The following is a 21,315-nucleotide window of genomic DNA, read 5'->3' on the forward strand; positions in this document are numbered from 1 at the left end:
GAGGCTAAAAAGAGAGAGGGAGAGGCAGAGGGAACAGTCACTGTAGATGCCCGAGGCTAAAGAGAGAGGGAGAGGCAGAGGGGAACAGTCACTGTAGATGCCCGAGGCTAAAGAGAGAGGGAGAGGAGGGGAACAGTCACTGTAGATGCCCGAGGCTAAAGAGAGAGGGAGAGGAGGGGAACAGTCACTGTAGATGCCCGAGGCTAAAGAGAGAGGGAGAGGAGGGGAACAGTCACTGTAGATGCCCGAGGCTAAAGAGAGAGGGAGAGGCAGCACAGTGGAGGAGCAGAGAACACAGATGTATGTAAGTGGGGGGTAAAAAGAGGTCCCTCCTCCACAACTCTCATGTAGTGTGTGTGTGTGGTGTGGTGTGTGTGGTCTGTGGTGTGTGAGAGGCATGGGGTTTTGAGGGCCAATATTAAATCCATGTGGCGGTCAGGGTCAACATTCCATGTGAAACTGTCACGACAATATGGAATAATTAAGACCTAAGTTGGTTCGTTAGCATAGCACACGGAAGCTCTCCCAATGACTGGCTAGGCTGACTGGAAAATAGCTGACTGGTGAGCCAGTACCAGGACCGGCAGACTGGTGAGCCAGTAGCAGGACCGGCTGACTGGAACACAGTTTGTGCCGCCTGGCTCGTTGCGAATTGTGTCTTCCTAACAAAGATCGTAATTAATTTGCCAGAATTTTACATAATTATGACATAACATTGAAGGTTGTGCAATGTAACAGGAATATTTAGACTGATGGATGCCACCCGTTAGATAAATACGGAACGGTTCCGTATTTCACTGAAAGAATAAAAATTTTATTTTCAAAATGATAGTTTCCGCGTTTGACCATCATGACCGAAGGCTCGTATTTCCGTGTGTTTATTATAATTAAGGTCTATGATTCGATATTTGATAGAGCAGTCTGAGCGGTGGTAGGCAGCAGCAGGCTCGTAAGTAATTCATTCAAACAGCACTCTACTGCGTTTACCAGCAGCTCATAGCCATGCTGGAAGCACAGCGCTGTTTATGACTTCAAGCCTATCAACTCCCGAGATTAGGCTGGAAATACTAAAGTTCCTATACGAACATCGAATAGTCAAAGGTATAAGAAATACAAATGGTATGGCGCGTCGTAATTCCTATAATAACTCAAAATCTAAAACTTCTTAAAATGGGAATATTGATGTTCATGTTAAAAGGAACAACCAGCTTTCATATGTTCTCATGTTCTGGGCAACTTAAAACGTTGGCTTTCTTACACGGCACATATTGCACTTTTACTTTCTCCTCCAACACGCATTATTTACACCAAATTGAACACGTTTCAATATTTATTTGAGACTAAAATAGAGTTTGATGTATTATATATTAAGTTAAAATAAAAAAAAGGGTTCATTGTTCATTCAGTGGTGTTGTAATTGTCATTATTACAAATATCAGCATCGGATTTTTTTGCTACCCCAATAAATGGGTGTTGAAAAATCATAATCGGTCGACCTCTCGTATGAGGGGTAGTGAGAGGACAAGGGAGTGGGTGGAAGCCACAGGGATAGAGGGTATGAAGGGTAGTGAGAGGACAAGGGAGTGGGTGGAAGCCACAGGGATAGAGGGTATGAAGGGTAGTGAGAGGACAAGGGAGTGGGTGGAAGCAACAGGGATAGAGGGTATGAAGGGTAGTGAGAGGACAAGGGAGTGGGTGGAAGCCACAGGGATAGAGGGTATGAAGGGTAGTGAGAGGACAAGGGAGTGGGTGGAAGCCACAGGGATAGAGGGTATGAGGGTAGTGAGAGGACAAGGGAGTGGGTGGAAGCCACAGGGATAGAGGGTATGAAGGGTAGTGAGAGGACAAGGGAGTGGGTGGAAGCCACAGGGATAGAGGGTATGAAGGGTAGTGAGAGGACAAGGGAGTGGGTGGAAGCCACAGGGATAGAGGGTATGAAGGGTAGTGAGAGGACAAGGGAGTGGGTGGAAGCCACAGGGATAGAGGGTATGAAGGGTAGTGAGAGGACAAGGGAGTGGGTGGAAGCCACAGGGATAGAGGGTATGAAGGGTAGTGAGAGGACAAGGGAGTGGGTGGAAGCAACAGGGATAGAGGGTATGAAGGGTAGTGAGAGGACAAGGGAGTGGGTGGAAGCCACAGGGATAGAGGGTATGAGGGGTAGTGAGAGGACAAGGGAGTGGGTGGGAGCCACAGGGATAGAGGGTATGAAGGGTAGTGAGAGGACAAGGGAGTGGGTGGGAGCCACAGGGATAGAGGGTATGAAGGGTAGTGAGAGGACAAGGGAGTGGGTGGAAGCCAGAAGGATAGAGGGTATGAAGGGTAGTGAGAGGACAAGGGAGTGGGTGGAAGCGAAGGGTAGTGAGAAGACAAGGGAGTGGGTGGAAGCGAAGGGTAGTGAGAAGACAAGGGAGTGGGTGGGAGCTAGACGGCTAGAGAAGAGCGAGGGAGGAACACAAAGGGAGAGAGGGAAAATAAAAATAAATAGTGGATAGAAGTCTATCAAACCAGCCAGTCAGTCATGACTAACTCAAGCCCCATGATGTAAACAGCAGCTCGTCTGTCTGCCTCTCCTAACAGGCGAGCCCTCCTCTCTTCCTTCCCCTCTACACAATCTCTTTCCACAATCAAGTTCGTTGCCATGGTACCGGGGGTCGCAAGGTGGACACATATCATGTCCCCGCTCGTCGGCTTCCTCTCTCTATCAGACCAGCTGAGCAGCCAATCCCCCCTGTCAGAGCTGGTCTCCATCGCCATAGTGACAGCCTCAGAGTTCTAAAGATCTGTGTTCCGCAGACAGACGTGCATCGTGCAGGGGGCCAGAGGGGGGAGGAAGGACCAGTGAAGGGGAAAGTTGTTTTGAAAAGGAGCCTGTTGCATTGGATTGGATGACTATGGCCCTGGAAAAATGTGGCAGAGCCCCGAGTCGCTGCCTTGAGACGTAGGGAGATTGGACCATAGCTAGGCAGGTAAAGGACATGTCTGTATAGAGAAGGAATGTAGACAAGACACTTAGGTGACATATGGTTCGGCATCAAATATTAATTCTGGATACAGGTAGAATAAATACTAATCTGAGTAACACCACAGAACAGGTTATTGCCGCTGTCCAATCAAATGAGCATTTATGTCCAAAACGGCGCCCCATCGCCGCCCCAGCCTCCAGACGGCGCCCCATCGCCGCCCCAGCCTCCAGACGGCGCCCCATCGCCGCCCCAGCCTCCAGACGGCGCCCCCATCGCCGCCCCAGCCTCCAGACGGCGCCCCATCGCCGCCCCAGCCTCCAGACGGCGCCCCATCCCCGCCCCAGCCTCCAGACAACGCCCCATCGCCGCCCCAGCCTCCAGACGGCGCCCCATCGCCGCCCCAGCCTCCAGACGACGCCCCATCCCCGCCCCAGCCTCCAGACGGCGCCCCATCCCCCCAGACTAAAAACAGCACGCCATCGCGCCACAGCCTCCCCATCCCCCCAGACTAAAAACAGCGCGCCATCGCGCCCCAGCCTCCAGACGGCGCCCCATCGCCCCCCGATGGCGCCCCATCGCCCCCCAGCCTCCAAACGGCGCCCCATCCCCCAGACTAAAAGCTGTGCCGCATCCCCCCCGCAGGCATAGTCATGTAAGATGAACAGGCAGAAGGAGATGAAAGGTTGGAAGACGGATACGAAGAGGGGAACGCCCTAGGTCCGTTTCATCCTACCTGTTGAGAGATGGTCAGTAAGTGATAGGCTTCACTAGCGCTGGGCTAAGGCCGGTACAATTCCCTGCCGTCATTACAGACACGAGGACCATTCAGGAGCACCACTCAAAAGGTCACACGTCGCACAGTGCACATTGATTCAATCATTCAAGCCTCATGAAAAGGTAAAATCTATTGAGCCCATTGACCCATTCTTCATTCTCCAGGTACAATCATCGTGCTACTTTCTCCATCATACATTTCTGTTTAGATATGCATCAGATGAATGGTGATCCAGTGACAGTAACCAACACTGGGGTAGGGTACAGGAGGCTCAGAGACAGTAACCAACACTGGGGTGGGGTACAGGAGGCCCAGAGACAGTAACCAACACTGGGGTAGGGTACAGGAGGCTCAGAGACAGTAACCAACACTGGGGTAGGGTACAGGAGGCCCCCAGTCACAGTAACCAACACTGGGGTAGGGTACAGGAGGCCCAGTCACAGTAACCAACACTGGGCTGGGGTACAGGAGGCCCAGAGACAGTAACCAACACTGGGGGGGGTACAGGAGGCCCAGAGACAGTAACCAACACTGGGGTGGGGTACAGGAGGCCCAGAGACAGTAACCAACACTGGGGTGGGGTACAGGAGGCCCAGAGACAGTAACCAACACTGGGGTACAGGAGGCCCAGGGTAACCAACACTGGGGGTACAGAAGCCCAGAGACAGTAACCAACACTGGGCTGGGGTACAGAAGGCCCAGAGACAGTAACCAACACTGGGCTGGGGTACAGGAGGCCCAGAGACAGTAACCAACACTGGGCTGGGGTACAGGAGGCCCAGAGACAGTAACCAACACTGGGGTAACCAACACTGGGTACAGGAGGCCCAGAGACAGTAACCAACACTGGGCTGGGGTACAGGAGGCCCAGAGACAGTAACCAACACTGGGCTGGGGTACAGGAGGCCCAGAGACAGTAACCAACACTGGGCTGGGGTACAGGAGGCCCAGAGACAGTAACCAACACTGGGGTAGGGTACAGGAGGCCCAGTCACAGTAACCAACACTGGGGTAGGGTACAGGAGGCCCAGAGACAGTAACCAACACTGGGCTGGGGTACAGGAGGCCCAGAGACAGTAACCAACACTGGGGTGGGGTACAGGAGGCCCAGAGACAGTAACCAACACTGGGGTAGGGTACAGGAGGCCCAGAGACAGTAACCAACACTGGGCTGGGGTACAGGAGGCCCAGAGACAGTAACCAACACTGGGCTGGGGTACAGGAGGCCCAGAGACAGTAACCAACACTGGGCTGGGGTACAGGAGGCCCAGAGACAGTAACCAACACTGGGCTGGGGTACAGGAGGCCCAGAGACAGTAACCAACACTGGGCTGGGGTACAGGAGGCCCAGAGACAGTAACCAACACTGGGGTAGGGTACAGGAGGCCCAGAGACAGTAACCAACACTGGGCTAGGGTACAGGAGGCCCAGAGACAGTAACCAACACTGGGGTACAGGAGGCCCAGGACAGTAACCAACAGGAGGCCCAGAGACAGTAACCAACACTGGGCTGGGGTACAGGAGGCCCAGAGACAGTAACCAACACTGGGCTGGGGTACAGGAGGCCCAGAGACAGTAACCAACACTGGGGTGGGGTACAGGAGGCCCAGAGACAGTAACCAACACTGGGGTGGGGTACAGGAGGCCCAGTGACAGTAACCAACACTGGGGTAGGGTACAGGAGGCCCAGAGACAGTAACCAACACTGGGGTAGGGTACAGGAGGCCCAGTGACAGTAACCAACACTGGGGTAGGGTACAGGAGGCCCAGAGACAGTAACCAACACTGGGGGAGGGTACAGGAGGCCCAGAGACAGTAACCAACACTGGGGTAGGGTACAGGAGGCCCAGAGACAGTAACCAACACTGGGGGAGGGTACAGGAGGCCCAGAGACAGTAACCAACACTGGGGGAGGGTACAGGAGGCCCAGAGACAGTAACCAACACTGGGGGAGGGTACAGGAGGCCCAGAGACAGTAACCAACACTGGGGTAGGGTACAGGAGGCCCAGAGACAGTAACCAACACTGGGGTGGGGTACAGGAGGCCCAGAGACAGTAACCAACACTGGGGGAGGGTACAGGAGGCCCAGAGACAGTAACCAACACTGGGGTGGGGTACAGGAGGCCCAGAGACAGTAACCAACACTGGGGTGGGGTACAGGAGGCCCAGAGACAGTAACCAACACTGGGGTGGGGTACAGGAGGGAGACCCGTGGGAGGACAGTGGCTTACTGTGGGCTGTGGATGCAGAGCCAGACCCGTGACTGAGTGATGTAGACTCCAGCCAAACATTAGGCTAGACTACACAGTGACATCAGCAAGCATAAAGGTGACTATAGAAAGTACAAACTCAACGTAATATCCCCGACTAAGGATTGGCTGATCGGGGAATTAGGAAGTCAAGACTGCAACCCATCGATGTGTTCAAGACATGATTGTCGGGTTGGAGCAGTGAGGAGGGGCCGACACTCGTCATCCAATGACATGTGTAACAGCGAAAGGAGGACTATAAAACCAGGACCGTTTGTAACCAGGGACTTCTCTGTAAATTAGACCCCCAGGGCGGGCCGCCTAAGCGTTTTTTTTTTTTAGGGTCACCTAAAGTCCAAACAGTTTAAAATACATTTTCTGGATGGAAAAAAGATCAAGTACGTAGAAAAGATGAGACTGACAGTGTGTTCAGAAAGTATTCCAGACCTCTTGACTTGACGCATTTTGTTACCTTATTCTAAAAAACAATTAAAAAATTAAATGTAAAATGTTTTTCATCATCAATTTACATTTCTTAATGACATATCAAACAGGTTTAGACTTTTTTTTGCAAATATATTAAAAATAAGCTTTAATATTACATTTGCATAAATAAAAAACTGAAATCACATTTACATAAGTATTCAGACCCTTTACTCAAAACTTCGTTGAAGCATATTTGGCAGTGACTACAGCCTTGAATCTTCTTGGGTATGACACTACAGGTTTGGCACACCTGTATTTGGAGAGCTTCTCCCATTCTTCTCTGCAGATCCTCTCAAGCTCTGTTAGGTTGGATGGGGAGCGTCGCTACACAGCTATTTTCGGGTCTCTCCAGAGATGTTCGATCTGGTTCAAGTCCGGACTCTGGCAGGGCCACTCATGGACATTGAGACTTGTCCCGAAGCCACACTTGCGTTGTCTTGGCTGTGTGCTTAGGGTCGTTGTCCTGTTGAAAGGTGAACCTTCACCCCAGTCAGAGGTCCTGAGCGCTCTGGAGCAGATTTTCATTGAGGATCTCTCTGAACTTTGCTCCGTTCATATTTCCTTCGATCCTGGCTAGTCCCTGCCGCTGAAAAACAGCCCCACAGCATGCTGCCGCCATCATGCTTCACCGTAGGGATGGTGCCAGGTTTCTTCCAGACAACATTTGGCAAACGCCCAGCGGGCTGTCATGTTCCTTTTACTGAGGAGTGGCTTCCGTCTGGACACTAGCATAAAAGACTGACTAGTGGAACAAAGATGGTTGTTCTTCTGGAAGGTTCTCCCATCTCCACAGAGGAACTCTGGAGTTCTGTCCGAGTGATCATCGGGTTAAATGGTCACCTCCTTGACCAAGAACCTTCTAGAAAGAGAGTCTTAACATCCCAAACATTTCAGAATGGAGGACCATCAATGGTGTAGAAATGTTTTGGTAAGTTTGACAACTTGCCGATGAAGCAGCCAGTGACCAAAGCACCAAACCTGTAACAGGGTCAGCCGAATACTGTACTGACCCACGTTTCCAAAGTCTAGGCTGTAACAGGGTAACTGACCCACGTTTCAATCACACAGGGTCAACATTTCAAAGCACCAATCACTAGGCTGTAACAGGTCAGCCGTAGACTCCATACTGTATGACCCACGTTTGCACCAATCACTAGGCTGAACATGTTTACTGTACTGACCCAGTTTCCAAAGCACCAATCACTAGGCTGTAACAGGGTCAGCCGTAGACTCCATAGCAGCCACGTTTCCAATCACTAGGCTGTAACAGGGTCAGCCGTAGACTCCATACTGTACTGACCCACGTTTCCAAAGCACCAATCACTAGGCTGTAACAGGGTCAGCCGTAGACTCCATACTGTACTGACCCACGTTTCCAAAGCACCAATCACTAGGCTGTAACAGGGTCAGCCGTAGACTCCATACTGTACTGACCCACGTTTCCAAAGCACCAATCACTAGGCTGTAACAGGGTCAGCCGTAGACTCCATACTATACTGACTCAGGGCAGAGCAGCCTGTTTTTATGCTTCATTAAAGATAGTTACCACAGCGGCTAACTAGCTAGCTTCCGGAAGGAGAACTGCATTTAGTGTTGCAATAGCAGGTTGGTTAGCTTCTCTTTCATTTCCTACAAAGTGAAAGACTCAGGCTTAACGAGGAGGTTAACAACGTGTTGGTGTTCATGATTAAACTACAGAAATGTACTCGAGTCCTTAGCGAGATGCAAAATTGCTCGACTAAAACTTTTGAAATTTAAAACTTCAAGAATGAATTGTCTTTAGCGCTCTCTCGGCTAATGAAAAACCAAATGACATTTACTTCTGAGGTGCTGACCTGTTTGTTGCGCCCTCTACAACCACTGTGATTATAATCATCTTTATTACTATTATTCTTTCCTCTTATTTCTCCTATTATTATTATTATTATTATTATTATTATTGACCCCACTGGTCTTTCATGAACGTTTGAACATTTTGAGGAACGATCTGGCCTTAAATAGCCATGTACTCTTATAATCTCCACCTGGCACAGACAGAAGAGGACTGCCCACCCCTCAGAGCCTGGTTCCTCTCTACCCAGTACAGCCAGAAGAGGACTGGTCACCCATCATAGCCTGGTTCCTCTCCACCCGGCACAGCCAGAAGAGGACTGGTCACCCATCATAGCCTGGTTCCTCTCCACCCGGCACAGCCAGAAGAGGACTGGTCACCCCTCAGAGCCTGGTTCCTCTCCACCCGGCACAGCCAGGAGAGGACTGGCCACCCCTAATAGCCTGGTTCCTCTCTAGGTTTATAATCTCCCCCTGGCACAGCCAGAAGAGGACTGGCCACCCCTCATAGCCTGGTTCCTCTCCACCCAGCACAGCCAGAAGAGGACTGGCCACCCATCATTGCCTGGTTCCTCTCCACCCAGCACAGCCAGAAGAGGACTGGCCCACCCCTCATAGCCTGGTTCCTCTCCACCCAGCACAGCCAGAAGAGGACTGGCCCCCCTCAGAGCCTGGTTCCTCTCCACCCAGCACAGCCAGAAGAGGACTGGCCACCCCTCATAGCCTGGTTCCTCTCTACCCAGCACAGCCAGAAGAGGACTGGCCACCCTCATAGCCTGGTTCCTCTCTACCCAGCACAGCCAGAAGAGGACTGGCCACCCCTCAGAGCCTGGTTCCTCTCCCCAGCACAGCCAGAAGAGGACTGGCCACCCCTCATAGCCTGGTTCCTCTCCACCCAGCACAGCCAGAAGAGGACTGGCCACCCCTCATAGCCTGGTTCCTCTCTACCCAGCACAGCCAGAAGAGGACTGGCCACCCCTCATAGCCTGGTTCCTCTCCACCCAGCACAGCCAGAAGAGGACTGGCCACCCCTCATAGCCTGGTTCCTCTCTACCCAGCACAGCCAGAAGAGGACTGGCCACCCCTCATAGCCTGGTTCCTCTCCACCCAGCACAGCCAGAAGAGGACTGGCCACCCCTCATGCCTGGTTCCTCTCTACCCAGCACAGCCAGAAGGACTGGCCACCCCTCAGAGCCTGGTTCCTCTCTACCCAGCACAGCCAGAAGAGGACTGGCCACCCCTCATAGCCTGGTTCCTCTCTAGGTTTCTTCCTAGGTTCTGGCCTTTCTAGGGATTATTTTTTAGGCTGGGTTTCTGTACAGCACTTTGAGATATCAGCTGATGTATAAAAAAATATTTAAATACATTTAAAAAAAGGCTTTATAAATACATTTGATTGATCGATTTATTCCGACAATTTTTTGCAAATAAATTAATTAAAAATCCTACAATGTGATTTTCTGGATTTTTTTTTCTCATTTTGTCTGTCATAGTTGAAGTGTACCTATGCTGAACATTACAGGCCTCTCTCATCTTTTTAAGTGGGAGAACTTGCACAATTGGTGGCTGACTAAATACTTTTCTTGCCCCACTGTATATGTAGACAAAAGCTATATACCTGACAAAAACATCTTTATCATAATCAGCTGTAGTTCTGGAGACAATCAACAATCAACCCCCAGCATTCTAGAACCCATCCCTGCAGAACCCTTGGAGATCACCAGCCAGCCCCTGTCTCAGCTCTCCTACCGCCTAAAACAGGAAGACGGCCACCCCGCAAGCCAGCATAAATCCACTAAACAACGTTGATTTCACAAAGACAATGTTTTTCCCACTAAGCAATCACTAAGTAGACCCAATCCAGATTGATTACAAAGGCTATGACTAAAATGGTGTATTTATCATTGTGGGAGAATAATGGGATCTATTGAATGATTAATAGATTTCAGGAGGACAATTATTGTGAAACTAAGAAATTCTTGTTCACTAATCGCTTGATAAATGCTTCTTCATGTTTGTACAGAAGAAAAAAAAAGAGGAAAGAAATCTGTGCGCGTGCCTTCGTGTTAGAGGGGGATTGGGGGCTTCCCGAGTGGTGCAGTGCTAGCTGTGTCACTAGAGATTCTGGGTTCGAGTCCAGGCTCTGTCGCAGCCGGCCGCGACCCATGGGGCGGTGCACAATCGGCCCAGCGTCGTCCGGGTTTAGGAGAGTGTTTGGCCCGGCAGGGATGTCCTTGTCCGCATTAGCGACTCCTGTGGCGGGCTTGGTTGGATTGTGTTTCAGAGTACGGGAGTTGCAGCGATGAGACAAGACTAACTACCACGAAATTGGGGAGAAAAGAGGGGGATTGGGGCAGAGACCCAGGTTCAAACTCAGTCACACAGAGACACTGTTGAGCAAGATAATTACCTACCGGTCATGACGATGAAGAGGAGAAGATATGGAGATGTGAGAGGAGTCAGAACAAACATCTCCAATCTAAAATCAAATCTAGAGTCGGCTTTCTATTTCGCAACAAACTCCTTCACTCACGCTGCCAAACTTACCCTAGTAAAACTGACTATCCTACCGATTCTCGACTTCGGCGATGTCATCTACAAAATAGCTTCCAATACTCTACTCAGCAAACTGGATGCAGTTTATCACAGTGCCATCCGTTTTGTTACTAAAGCACCTTATACCACCCACCACTGCGACTTGTATGCTCTAGTCGGCTGGCCCTCGCTACATATTCGTCGCCAGACCCACTGGCTCCAGGTCATCTACAAGTCCATGCTAGGTAAAGCTCCACCTTATCTCAGTTCACTGGTCACGATGGCAACACACACCCGTAGCACGCGCTCCAGCAGGTGTATCTCACTGTTCATACCTAAAGCCAACACCTCATTTGGCCGCCTTTCCTTCCAGTTCTCTGCTGCCTGTGACTGGAACGAATTGCAAAAATCACTGAAGTTGGAGACTTTTATCTCCCTCACCAACTTCAAACATCTGCTATCTGAGCAGTTAACCGATCGCTGCAGCTGTACATTACATTTACATTTAAGTCATTTAGCAGACGCTCTTATCCAGAGCGACTTACAAATTGGTGCATTCACCTTATGACATCCATAATCTATTGGTAAATAGCCCACCCATTTTCACCTACCTCATCTCCATACTGTTTTCATTTATTTACTTTTCTGCTCTTTTGCACACCATTATCTCTACCTGTACATGACCATCTGATCATTTATCACTCCAGTGTTAGTCTGCAAAATTGTAATTATTCGCCTACCTCCTCATGCCTTTTGCACACAATGTATATAGACTCTCCTTTTTTCTACTGTGTTATTGACTAGTTAATTGTTTACTCCATGTGTAACTCTGTGTTGTCTGTTCACACTGCTAAGCTTTATCTTGGCCAGGTCGCAGTTGCAAATGAGAAATTGTTCTCAACTAGCCTACCTGGTTGAATAAAGGTGAAATAAAAAAAGAGGAGAGGAGTCCGAACAGAGAGAGGAGAGGAGTCCGAACAGAGAGAGGAGAGGAGTCCGAACAGAGAGAGGAGAGGAGTCCGAACAGAGAGAGGAGAGGAGTCCGAACAGAGAGAGGAGAGGAGTCCGAACAGAGAGAGGAGAGGAGTCCGAACAGAGAGAGGAGAGGAGTCCGAACAGAGAGAGGAGAGGAGTCCGAACAGAGAGAGGAGAGGAGTCCGAACAGAGAGAGGGGAGGAGTCCGAACAGAGAGAGGGAGAAGATCGTGGAGAGGTGAAACAGCAACTGTGTGAACGTGATGAGACTTACACTGCCTCGATGAGAGAACTGTGTAGAGGACAAGACCGGGAGAGAGAAGATGGAGGGCAAGAGAAGAAGAGACTTACATTGCCCATGTACATGTATGACTCCTCTACCTGTCTATGTAGTGAGTTAGTATCAGAATGGAGAGAAGAGACTTACATTGCCCATGTACTCAGACAGCAGGTCCTGCAGAGCCTGCCGGACAGAGTTACACTCGGCCACGATGCGCTCGCGCCGGTCATCACGGGTACAGGACGAGTCGGCCATGAGGGCGGCGCCACTGATGATGCTCTCCAAGCGCTCCTCCAGAGACGGGCGGAAACGCTCCTCGCTAAACGCCAGGGGGTCCACGATGATCTGCTTCTGTTGGACGGAGGGAGTTAGAAAACAGAGGTCAGAGGTCAGAGTGGCAACACATTAAGAGACACCAGCGACACGGGTTCAATCCCCGCATCAACACCTTTTGTCCTCTGATGGATTCACTGTCCAAAGACTCCAAAATACCCCCGGCAGAGAAAAACATAAAAACATTTAAAACAAATATGCAAAAATACCCAGAGAGAACGAGAGAAAGAGAACGAGAGAAAGAGAACGAGAGAAAGAGAACGAGAGAAAGAGAACGAGCGAAAGAGAACGAGAGAGAACGAGAACGAGAGAGAGAGAGAACGAGAGAGAGAACGAGAACGAGAGAGAAGAGAGAGAGAGAGAACGAGAGAGAGAGAGAGAGAAGAGAGAGAGAGAGAGAGAGAGAGAGAGAGAGAACGAGAGAGAGAGAGAGAGAGAACGAGAGAGAGAGAGAGAGAGAGAACGAGAGAGAGAGAGAGAACGAGAGAGAGAGAGAGAGAGAGAACGAGAGAGAGAGAGAGAGAGAGAGAGAGAGAGAGAGAGAGAGAACGAGAGAGAGAGAGAGAGAACGAGAGAGAGAGAGAGAGAGAGAGAGAGAGAGAGAGAACAAGAGAGAGAGAGAGAACGAGAGAGAGAGAGAAGAGAGAGAGAACGAGAGAGAGAGAGAGAGAGAGAAGAACGAGAGAGAGAGAGAGAACGAGAGAGAGAGAGAGAGAACGAGAGAGAGAGAGAGAGAACGAGAGAGAGAGAGAGAGAACGAGAGAGAGAGAGAGAACGAGAGAGAGAGAGAGAACGAGAGAGAGAGAGAGAACGAGAGAGAGAGAGAGAAACGAGAGAGAGAGAAGAGAGAGAGAGAGAGAACGAGAGAGAGAGAGAGAGAACGAGAGAGAGAGAGAGAGAACGAGAGAGAGAACGAGAGAGAGAGAGAGAGAACGAGAGAGAGAGAGAGAACGAGAGAGAGAGAGAACGAGAGAGAGAGAGAGAGAGAACGAGAGAGAGAAAGAGAGAGAAGAGAGAGAGAGAGAGAACGAGAGAGAGAGAAGAGAGAGAGAGAACGAGAGAGAGAGAGAGAACGAGAGAGAGAGAACGAGAGAGAGAGAGAGAGAACGAGAGAGAGAGAGAGAGAAGAGAGAGAGAGAGAGAAAGAGAGAGAGAGAGAGAGAACAGAGAGAGAGAGAGAGAGAAGAGAGAGAGAGAGAACGAGAGAGAGAGAGAGAACGAGAGAGAGAGAGAGAACGAGAGAGAGCCAGGGTGACAGACAGAACAGAAAAACATTGGGTAAAAAGGCATTTTTAGTACCCCAAAAAAAACAGGCTCCAACACTTATTTTCAAATCAAATCGTTAAATTGGTTACATTCACATATTTAGCAGATGTTATTGGTCACATATTTAACAGATGTTATTGGTCCATATTTAGCAGATGTTATTGGTCCATATTTAGCAGATGTTATTGGTCCATATTTAGCAGATGTTATTGGTCACATATTTAGCAGATGTTATTGGTCACATATTTAACAGATGTTATTGGTCCATATTTAGCAGATGTTATTGGTCCATATTTAGCAGATGTTATTGGTCCATATTTAGCAGATGTTATTGGTCCATATTTAGCCTCACCTCATATCTGAGGTGTTCAATTGTGACTCCAATGTCTCTGTATTGACAGTTTGCCTTACGGAGGGAATAACTACACTGTTTGTATTCAGCCATATTCTCAGTCACCTTTCCATGGTTAAATGGGGTGGTTTGTGCTTTCAGTTTGGCAAACAGTAACCCTTTCAGCTGGCAGATAGAGATGGAAGAGACCTCAAGGGGGAGAGAAACAGAGAGCGAGAAAGATGACAGGCGGGAGAGACAAAGTGATTTGACAGGATCCGACAGGCCTTCTGTTAAACCTGCAGGGAAGTCTGGTGTCTAAACAGTCTATTTTTCAAAAAGCACCAGATGATGGATATAGACCTATAGTTATGAACAACACTCCAAATGACACACTATACCCTAGATAGCACACAGGGCTCTCATCTACACTGCTCAAAAAAATAAAGGGAACACTAAAATAACACATCCTAGATCTGAATGAATTAAATATTCTTATTCAAAACTTTTTTCTTTACATAGTTGAATGTGCTGACAACAAAATCACACAAAAATGATCAATGGAAATCAAATTTATCAACCCATGGAGGTCTGGATTTGGAGTCACGCAAAATTAAAGTGGAAAACCACACTACAGGCTGATCCAACTTTGATGTAATGTCCTTAAAACAAGTCAAAATGAGGCTCAGTAGTGTGTGTGGCCTCCACGTGCCTGCATGACCTCCCTACAACGCCTGGGCATGCTCCTGATGAGGTGGCGGATGGTCTCCTGAGGGATCTCCTCCCAGACCTGGACTAAAGCATCCGCCAACTCCTGGACAGTCTGTGGTGCAACGTGGCGTTGGTGGGTGGAGAGAGACATGATGTCCCAGATGTGCTCAATTGGATTCAGGTCTGGGGAACGGGTGGACCTGATCTTAAACAAAAAAACTAAAAATAATAATTAATAAATAAATAAAATTTAAAAAATTAAAATCGCTCGCATTAATATGGAAAATTATCTAAAAATTATATGTACAGTTTGTGCAAATGAGGTAAGATAAGGGAGGTAAGGCAATAGATAGGCCGTAGTAGCGAAGTAATTACAATTTAGCATTTAAACACTGGAGTGATAGATGTGCAGAAAATGAATGTGCAAGTAGAGATACTGGGGTGCAAAGGAACCAAATAAATAATATATATGGGATGAGGTAGTTGGATGGGCTATTTACAGATGGGCTATTTACAGGTGCAGTGATCTGTGAGCTGCTCTGACAGCTGGTGCTTAAAGCTCGTGAGGGAGGTATGAGTCTCCAGCTTTAGTGATTTTTGACATTTGTTCCAGTCATTGGCAGCAGACAACTGGAAGGAAAGGCAGCCAAAGGAGGAATTGGCTTTTGGGGATGACAAGTGAGATATACCTGCTGTAGCACGTGCTACGAGTGGGTGCTGCTATGGTGACCAGTGAGATGAGATAAGGCGGGGCTTTACCAAGGAATGACGTATAAATGTTATAGTTCCAATTCATCCCAAAGGTGTTAGATGGAGTGGAGGTCAGGGCTCTGTGCAGGCCAGTCAAGTTCTTCCACACTGATCTCGACAAACTATTTCTGTATGGACCTCGCTTTGTGCATGTGGCGAATTTTCACGTTGAAACTGGAAATCAGCTTCCCCAAACTGCACAGAATCTTCTAGAATGTCATTGTTTACTGTTGCGTTAATATTTCCAAATCACTGGAACTAAAATGGGCCTGAACCATGAACAAAAAAAAAAAAACAGCCCCAGACCATTATTCCTCCTCCACCTAACTTCACAGTTGGCACTATGCAACGGGGTCAGTATCGTTCTCATGGCATCCGGCAGACTGCCAGATGGCACTATGCAACGGGGTCAGTATCGTTCTCATGGCATCCGGCAGACTGCCAGTTGGCACTATGCAACGGGATCAGTATCGTTCTCATGGCATCCGGCAGACTGCCAGTTGGCACTATGCAACGGGATCAGTATCGTTCTCATGGCATCCGGCAGACTGCCAGTTGGCACTATGCAACGGGATCAGTATCGTTCTCATGGCATCCGGCAGACTGCCAGTTGGCACTATGCAACGGGATCAGTATCGTTCTCATGGCATCCGGCAGACTGCCAGTTGGCACTATGGTCATCGTTCTCATGGCATCCGGCAGACTGCCAGTTGGCACTATGCAACGGGATCAGTATCGTTCTCATGGCATCCGGCCAGACTATGCCGATATCGTTCTCATGGCATCCACAGACTGGATCAGTATCGTTCTCATGGCATCCGGCAGACTGCCAGTTGGCACTATGCAACGGGATCAGTATCGTTCTCATGGCATCCGGCAGACTGCCAGTTGGCACTATGCAACGGGATCAGTATCGTTCTCATGGCATCCGGCAGACTGCCAGTTGGCACTATGCAACGGGATCAGTATCGTTCTCATGGCATCCGGCAGACTGCCAGTTGGCACTATGCAACGGGATCAGTATCGTTCTCATGGCATCCGACAGACTGCCAGTTGGCACTATGCAACGGGATCAGTATCGTTCTCATGGCATCCGGCAGACTGCCATGGCACTATGCAACGGGATCAGTATCGTTCTCATGGCATCCGGCAGACTGCCAGTTGGCACTATGGATCAATGCTCGTTCTCATGGCATCCGGCAGACTGCCAGTTGGATCAGGATCAGTATCGTTCTCATGGCATCCGGCAGACTGCCAGTTGGCACTATGCAACGGGATCAGTATCGTTCTCATGGCATCCGGCAGACTGCCAGTTGGGCACTATCGTTCTCATGGCATCCGGCAGACTGCCAGTTGGCACTATCAACGGGTATCGTTCTCATGGCATCCGGCAGACTGCCAGTTGGCACTATGCAGTTGGCGGGATCAGTATCGTTCTCATGGCATCCGGCAGACTGCCAGTTGGCACTATGCAACGGGATCAGTATCGTTCTCATGGCATCCAGACTGCCAGACTGCCAGTTCTTGGCACTGCCATGCAAACGGGATCAGTATCGTTCTCATGGCATCCGGCAGACTGCCAGTTGGCATCCGGCAGATCGTTCTCATGGCATCCGGCAGACTGCCAGTTGGCACTATGCAACGGGATCAGTATCGTTCTCATGGCATCCGGCAGACTGCCAGTTGGCACTATGCAACGGGTCAGTATCGTTCTCATGGCATCCGGCAGACTGCCAGTTGGCACTATGCACGGGATGTATCGTTCTCATGGCATCCGGCAGACTGCCAGTTGGCACTATGCAACGGGATCAGTATCGTTCTCATGGCATCCGGCAGACTGCCAGTTGGCACTATGCAACGGGATCAGTATCGTTCTCATGGCATCCGGCAGACTGCCAGTTGGCACTATACAACGGGATCAGTATCGTTCTCATGGCATCCGGCAGACTGCCAGTTGGCACTATGCAAGCGGGATCAGTATCGTTCTCATGGCATCCGGCAGACTGCCAGTTGGCACTATCGTTCTCATGGCATCCGGCAGACTGCCAGTTGGTCAGTATCGTTCTCATGGCATCCGGCAGACTTCTGGCACTATGGCGGGATCAGTATCGTTCTCATGGCATCCGGCAGACTGCCAGTTGGCACTATGCAACGGGATCAGTATCGTTCTCATGGCATCCGGCAGACTGCCAGATGGCACTATGCAAAGGGTCAGATCGTTCTCATGGCATCCCAGACTGCCAGTTGGCACTATGCAACGGGTCAGTATCGTTCTCATGGCATCCGGCAGACTGCCAGATGGCACTATGCAAAGGGCATCGTTCTCATGGCATCCGGCAGACTGCCAGTTGGGCAACGGGATCAGTATCGTTCTCATGGCATCCGGCAGACTGCCAGTTGGCACTATGCAACGGGATCAGTATCGTTCTCATGGCATCCGGCAGACTGCCAGTTGGCACTATGCAACGGGATCAGTATCGTTCTCATGGCATCCGGCAGACTGCCAGTTGGCACTATGCAACGGGATCAGTATCGTTCTCATGGCATCCGGCAGACTGCCAGATGGCACTATGCAACGGGGTCAGTATCGTTCTCATGGCATCCGGCAGACTGCCAGTTGGCACTATGCAACGGGGTCAGTATCGTTCTCATGGCATCCGGCAGACTGCCAGATGGCACTATGGTCAGTATCGTTCTCATGGCATCGGCAGACTGCCAGTTGGCACTATCGGGATCAGTATCGTTCTCATGGCATCCGGCAGACTGCCGTTGGCACTATGCAACTCATGGTTCTCATGGCATCCGGCAGACTGCCAGTTGGCACTATGCAACGGGATCAGTATCGTTCTCATGGCATCCGGCAGACTGCCAGTTGGCACTATGCAACGGGGTCAGTATCGTTCTCATGGCATCCGGCAGACTGCCAGTTGGCACTATGCAACGGGATCAGTATCGTTCTCATGGCATCCGGCAGACTGCCAGTTGGCACTATGCAACGGGATCAGTATCGTTCTCATGGCATCCGGCAGACTGCCAGTTGGCACTATGCAACGGGGTCAGTATCGTTCTCATGGCATCCGGCAGACTGCCAGTTGGCACTATGCAACGGGATCAGTATCGTTCTCATGGCATCCGGCAGACTGCCAGTTGGCACTATGCAACGGGATCAGTATCGTTCTCATGGCATCCGGCAGACTGCCAGTTGGCACTATGCAACGGGGTCAGTATCGTTCTCATGGCATCCGGCAGACTGCCAGATGTTGAAGCGTGATTCATCACTCCAGAGAAGGTGTCTCCACTGCTCTAGAGACCAATGGTGGCGAGCTTTACACCAGTCCAGTCCAGTGGACACTTGGCATTGCGGTCATATTTTTGTTCAGTATGTACACTACGTCAAAAGTCGGACACCTACTCATTCATGGGTTTCTTCATTTTTACTATTTTCTACATTGCAGAAAAAAATTGTCTAGACAAGAAAACTATGAAATAACACATATGGAAAAATGTAGTAACCCCGAAAAAAAGTGTAAAATAAATCAAAACACGTTATATTTGCGATTCTACAAAGTAGCCACCCTTTTGCCTTGATGACAGCTTTGAACACGCTTGACATTCTCTCAACCAGCTTCATGGGGTAGTCACCTGGAATGCATTTCAATTAACAGGTGTGCCTTGTTAAAAGTTAATTTGTGAAATGTTTTTCCTTCTTAATGCATTTGAGCCAATCAGTTGCGTTGTGACAAGATATGGCCATCTTCTGTATACAACCCCTATTTGGTAAAAGATCCAAGTCCATATCATGGTAAGAACAGCTCAAATAAGAAAAGAGAAGCGACAGTCCATCATTACTTTAAGACGTGAAGGTCAGTCAAGTAGGAACATTTCTTGAACTATTAAAGTTTCTCAAGTGCAGTCGGAAAAACCATCAAGCGCTATGATGAAACTGGCTCTCATGAGGACCGCCACAAGAAAGGAAGACCCATAGTTACATCTGCTGCAGAGGATAAGTTAGAGTTATCAGCCTCGTTTGAAGCAGAAATGAATGATTCAAAGTTCAATTAACAGACATCTCAAAATCAACTGTTCAGAGGAGAAGCTGCGTGAATCAGGCTTTCAAGGATAAGTTCATTAGTTACCAGCCTCAGAAATTACAGACCAAATAAATGTTTCACTGAGTTCAAGTAACTGACACGTCTCAACTGTTCAGAGGAGAAACAGGCCTTCGGGCCTTCATGGTTGAATTGCTGCAAAAAGAAACCACTAGTAAAGGACACCAATAAGAAGAAGAGACTTGCTTGGGACAAGAAACACAAGCAATGGCCAGTAGACCGGTGGAAAATATATATCCTTCGGTCTGATGAGTCACAGTAATGTCATCATTAGCAAAGAGGCGTTGATTAGATTAAAACCTGTACAGGAGCAGCGTCCCGTCCTCACGACAGTTGTGCTAACGTAGGCTAATGCAATTAGCATGGGGTTGTAAGAAACCAGAACATTTCCCGGGACATGGACATATCTGATACGGGCAGAAAGCTTAAATTCTTGTTAATCTAACTGCACTGTCCAATTTACAGTAGCTATGACAGTGAAAGAATACGCTGCTATTGTTTGAGGAGAGCGCACAATTATGAACTTGAAAATGTATGAGTAAACCAATTAGGCAGTCTTGATACATATTGAATAGATATGAATAGATATGCAATAGTTCATTGGATCAGTCTGAAATGTTTGGACATGCACTGCTGCCATCTAGTGGCCAAAGTCAAAATGGTGCCTGGGCTGGAATAATACATTATGGCCTTTTTGCATTTCACAGATGGTACAACAACAACAAAACTCATGGTTTTTGTCTCATCTTTTACCAGAGCAAGAAGTTAATAAACCAATTAGGCACATTGGATCAGTCTAAAACTGTGCACGTACACTGCTGCCATCTGGTGGCCAAAATCTAAATTGCAGCCGGTCTGGTATAATATGTGATGGGCTTTCTCTTGTAACTACAAAATAAGAGTTTTTCTTATCTTTTACCAGATCTAACGTGTTACATTCTCCTACATTTAATGTCACATTTCCACAAACTTCAAAGTGTTTCCTTTTCAAAGTGTATCAAGAATATGCATATCCTTGCTTCAGGTTCTGAGCCACAGGCAGGTAGATTTGGGAATGGCATTTGAGGTGAAAATTGTAAAAATGTATATATTTTTTTAATCAATAAATCAATCAATCAAAGGGCAGATCCAGATGAGGCTTGTCAAGACATGACTATTTACACAAATCACGTGTTGGTTAAATAGCCTACAGGAAGACTCATTCATATTTTAATATGCTATTCTGTAGTCTATAGACTTGTTTTTTTTTCACTATTCCAGAAGCTGTTAAATTGTATTTTTATTTTATTTGACCTTTATTTAACCAGGTAGGCTAGTTGAGAACACCTTTATTTAACCAGGTAGGCTAGTTGAGAACACCTTTATTTAACCAGGTAGGACAGTGGAGAACACCTTTATTTAACCAGGTAGGCCAGTTGAGAACACCTTTATTTAACCAGGTAGGCTAGTGGAGAACACCGTTATTTAACCAGGTAGGCTAGTTGAGAACAAGTTCTCATTTACAACTGCGACCTGGCCAAGATAAAGCATAGCAGTGTGAACAGACAACACAGAGTTACACATGGAGTAAACAATTAACAAGTCCATAATACAGTAGAAAAAAGGGGAGTCTATATACAATGTGTGCAAAAGGCATGAGGAGGTAGGCGAATAATTACAATATTGCAGATTAACACTGGAGTGATAAATGATCAGATGGTCATGTACAGGTAGAGATAATGG

General features: G+C 48.6%; 1 protein-coding gene across 1 annotated transcript in view; it reads right to left on the bottom strand.

Moving 5' to 3' along the window:
* Positions 1-21,315, bottom strand: part of LOC118381083 (catenin alpha-1-like) — a 270,529-nt gene that overhangs the window by 174,426 nt on the left and 74,788 nt on the right. The window contains 1 exon segment of the mRNA XM_052517805.1: positions 12,241-12,444. Within this exon segment, the coding sequence (XP_052373765.1) occupies positions 12,241-12,444 (204 nt within the window).

This window comes from Oncorhynchus keta, chromosome 4, assembly GCF_023373465.1.
Source record: "Oncorhynchus keta strain PuntledgeMale-10-30-2019 chromosome 4, Oket_V2, whole genome shotgun sequence".
Taxonomy (NCBI): Eukaryota; Metazoa; Chordata; class Actinopteri; order Salmoniformes; family Salmonidae; genus Oncorhynchus; species Oncorhynchus keta.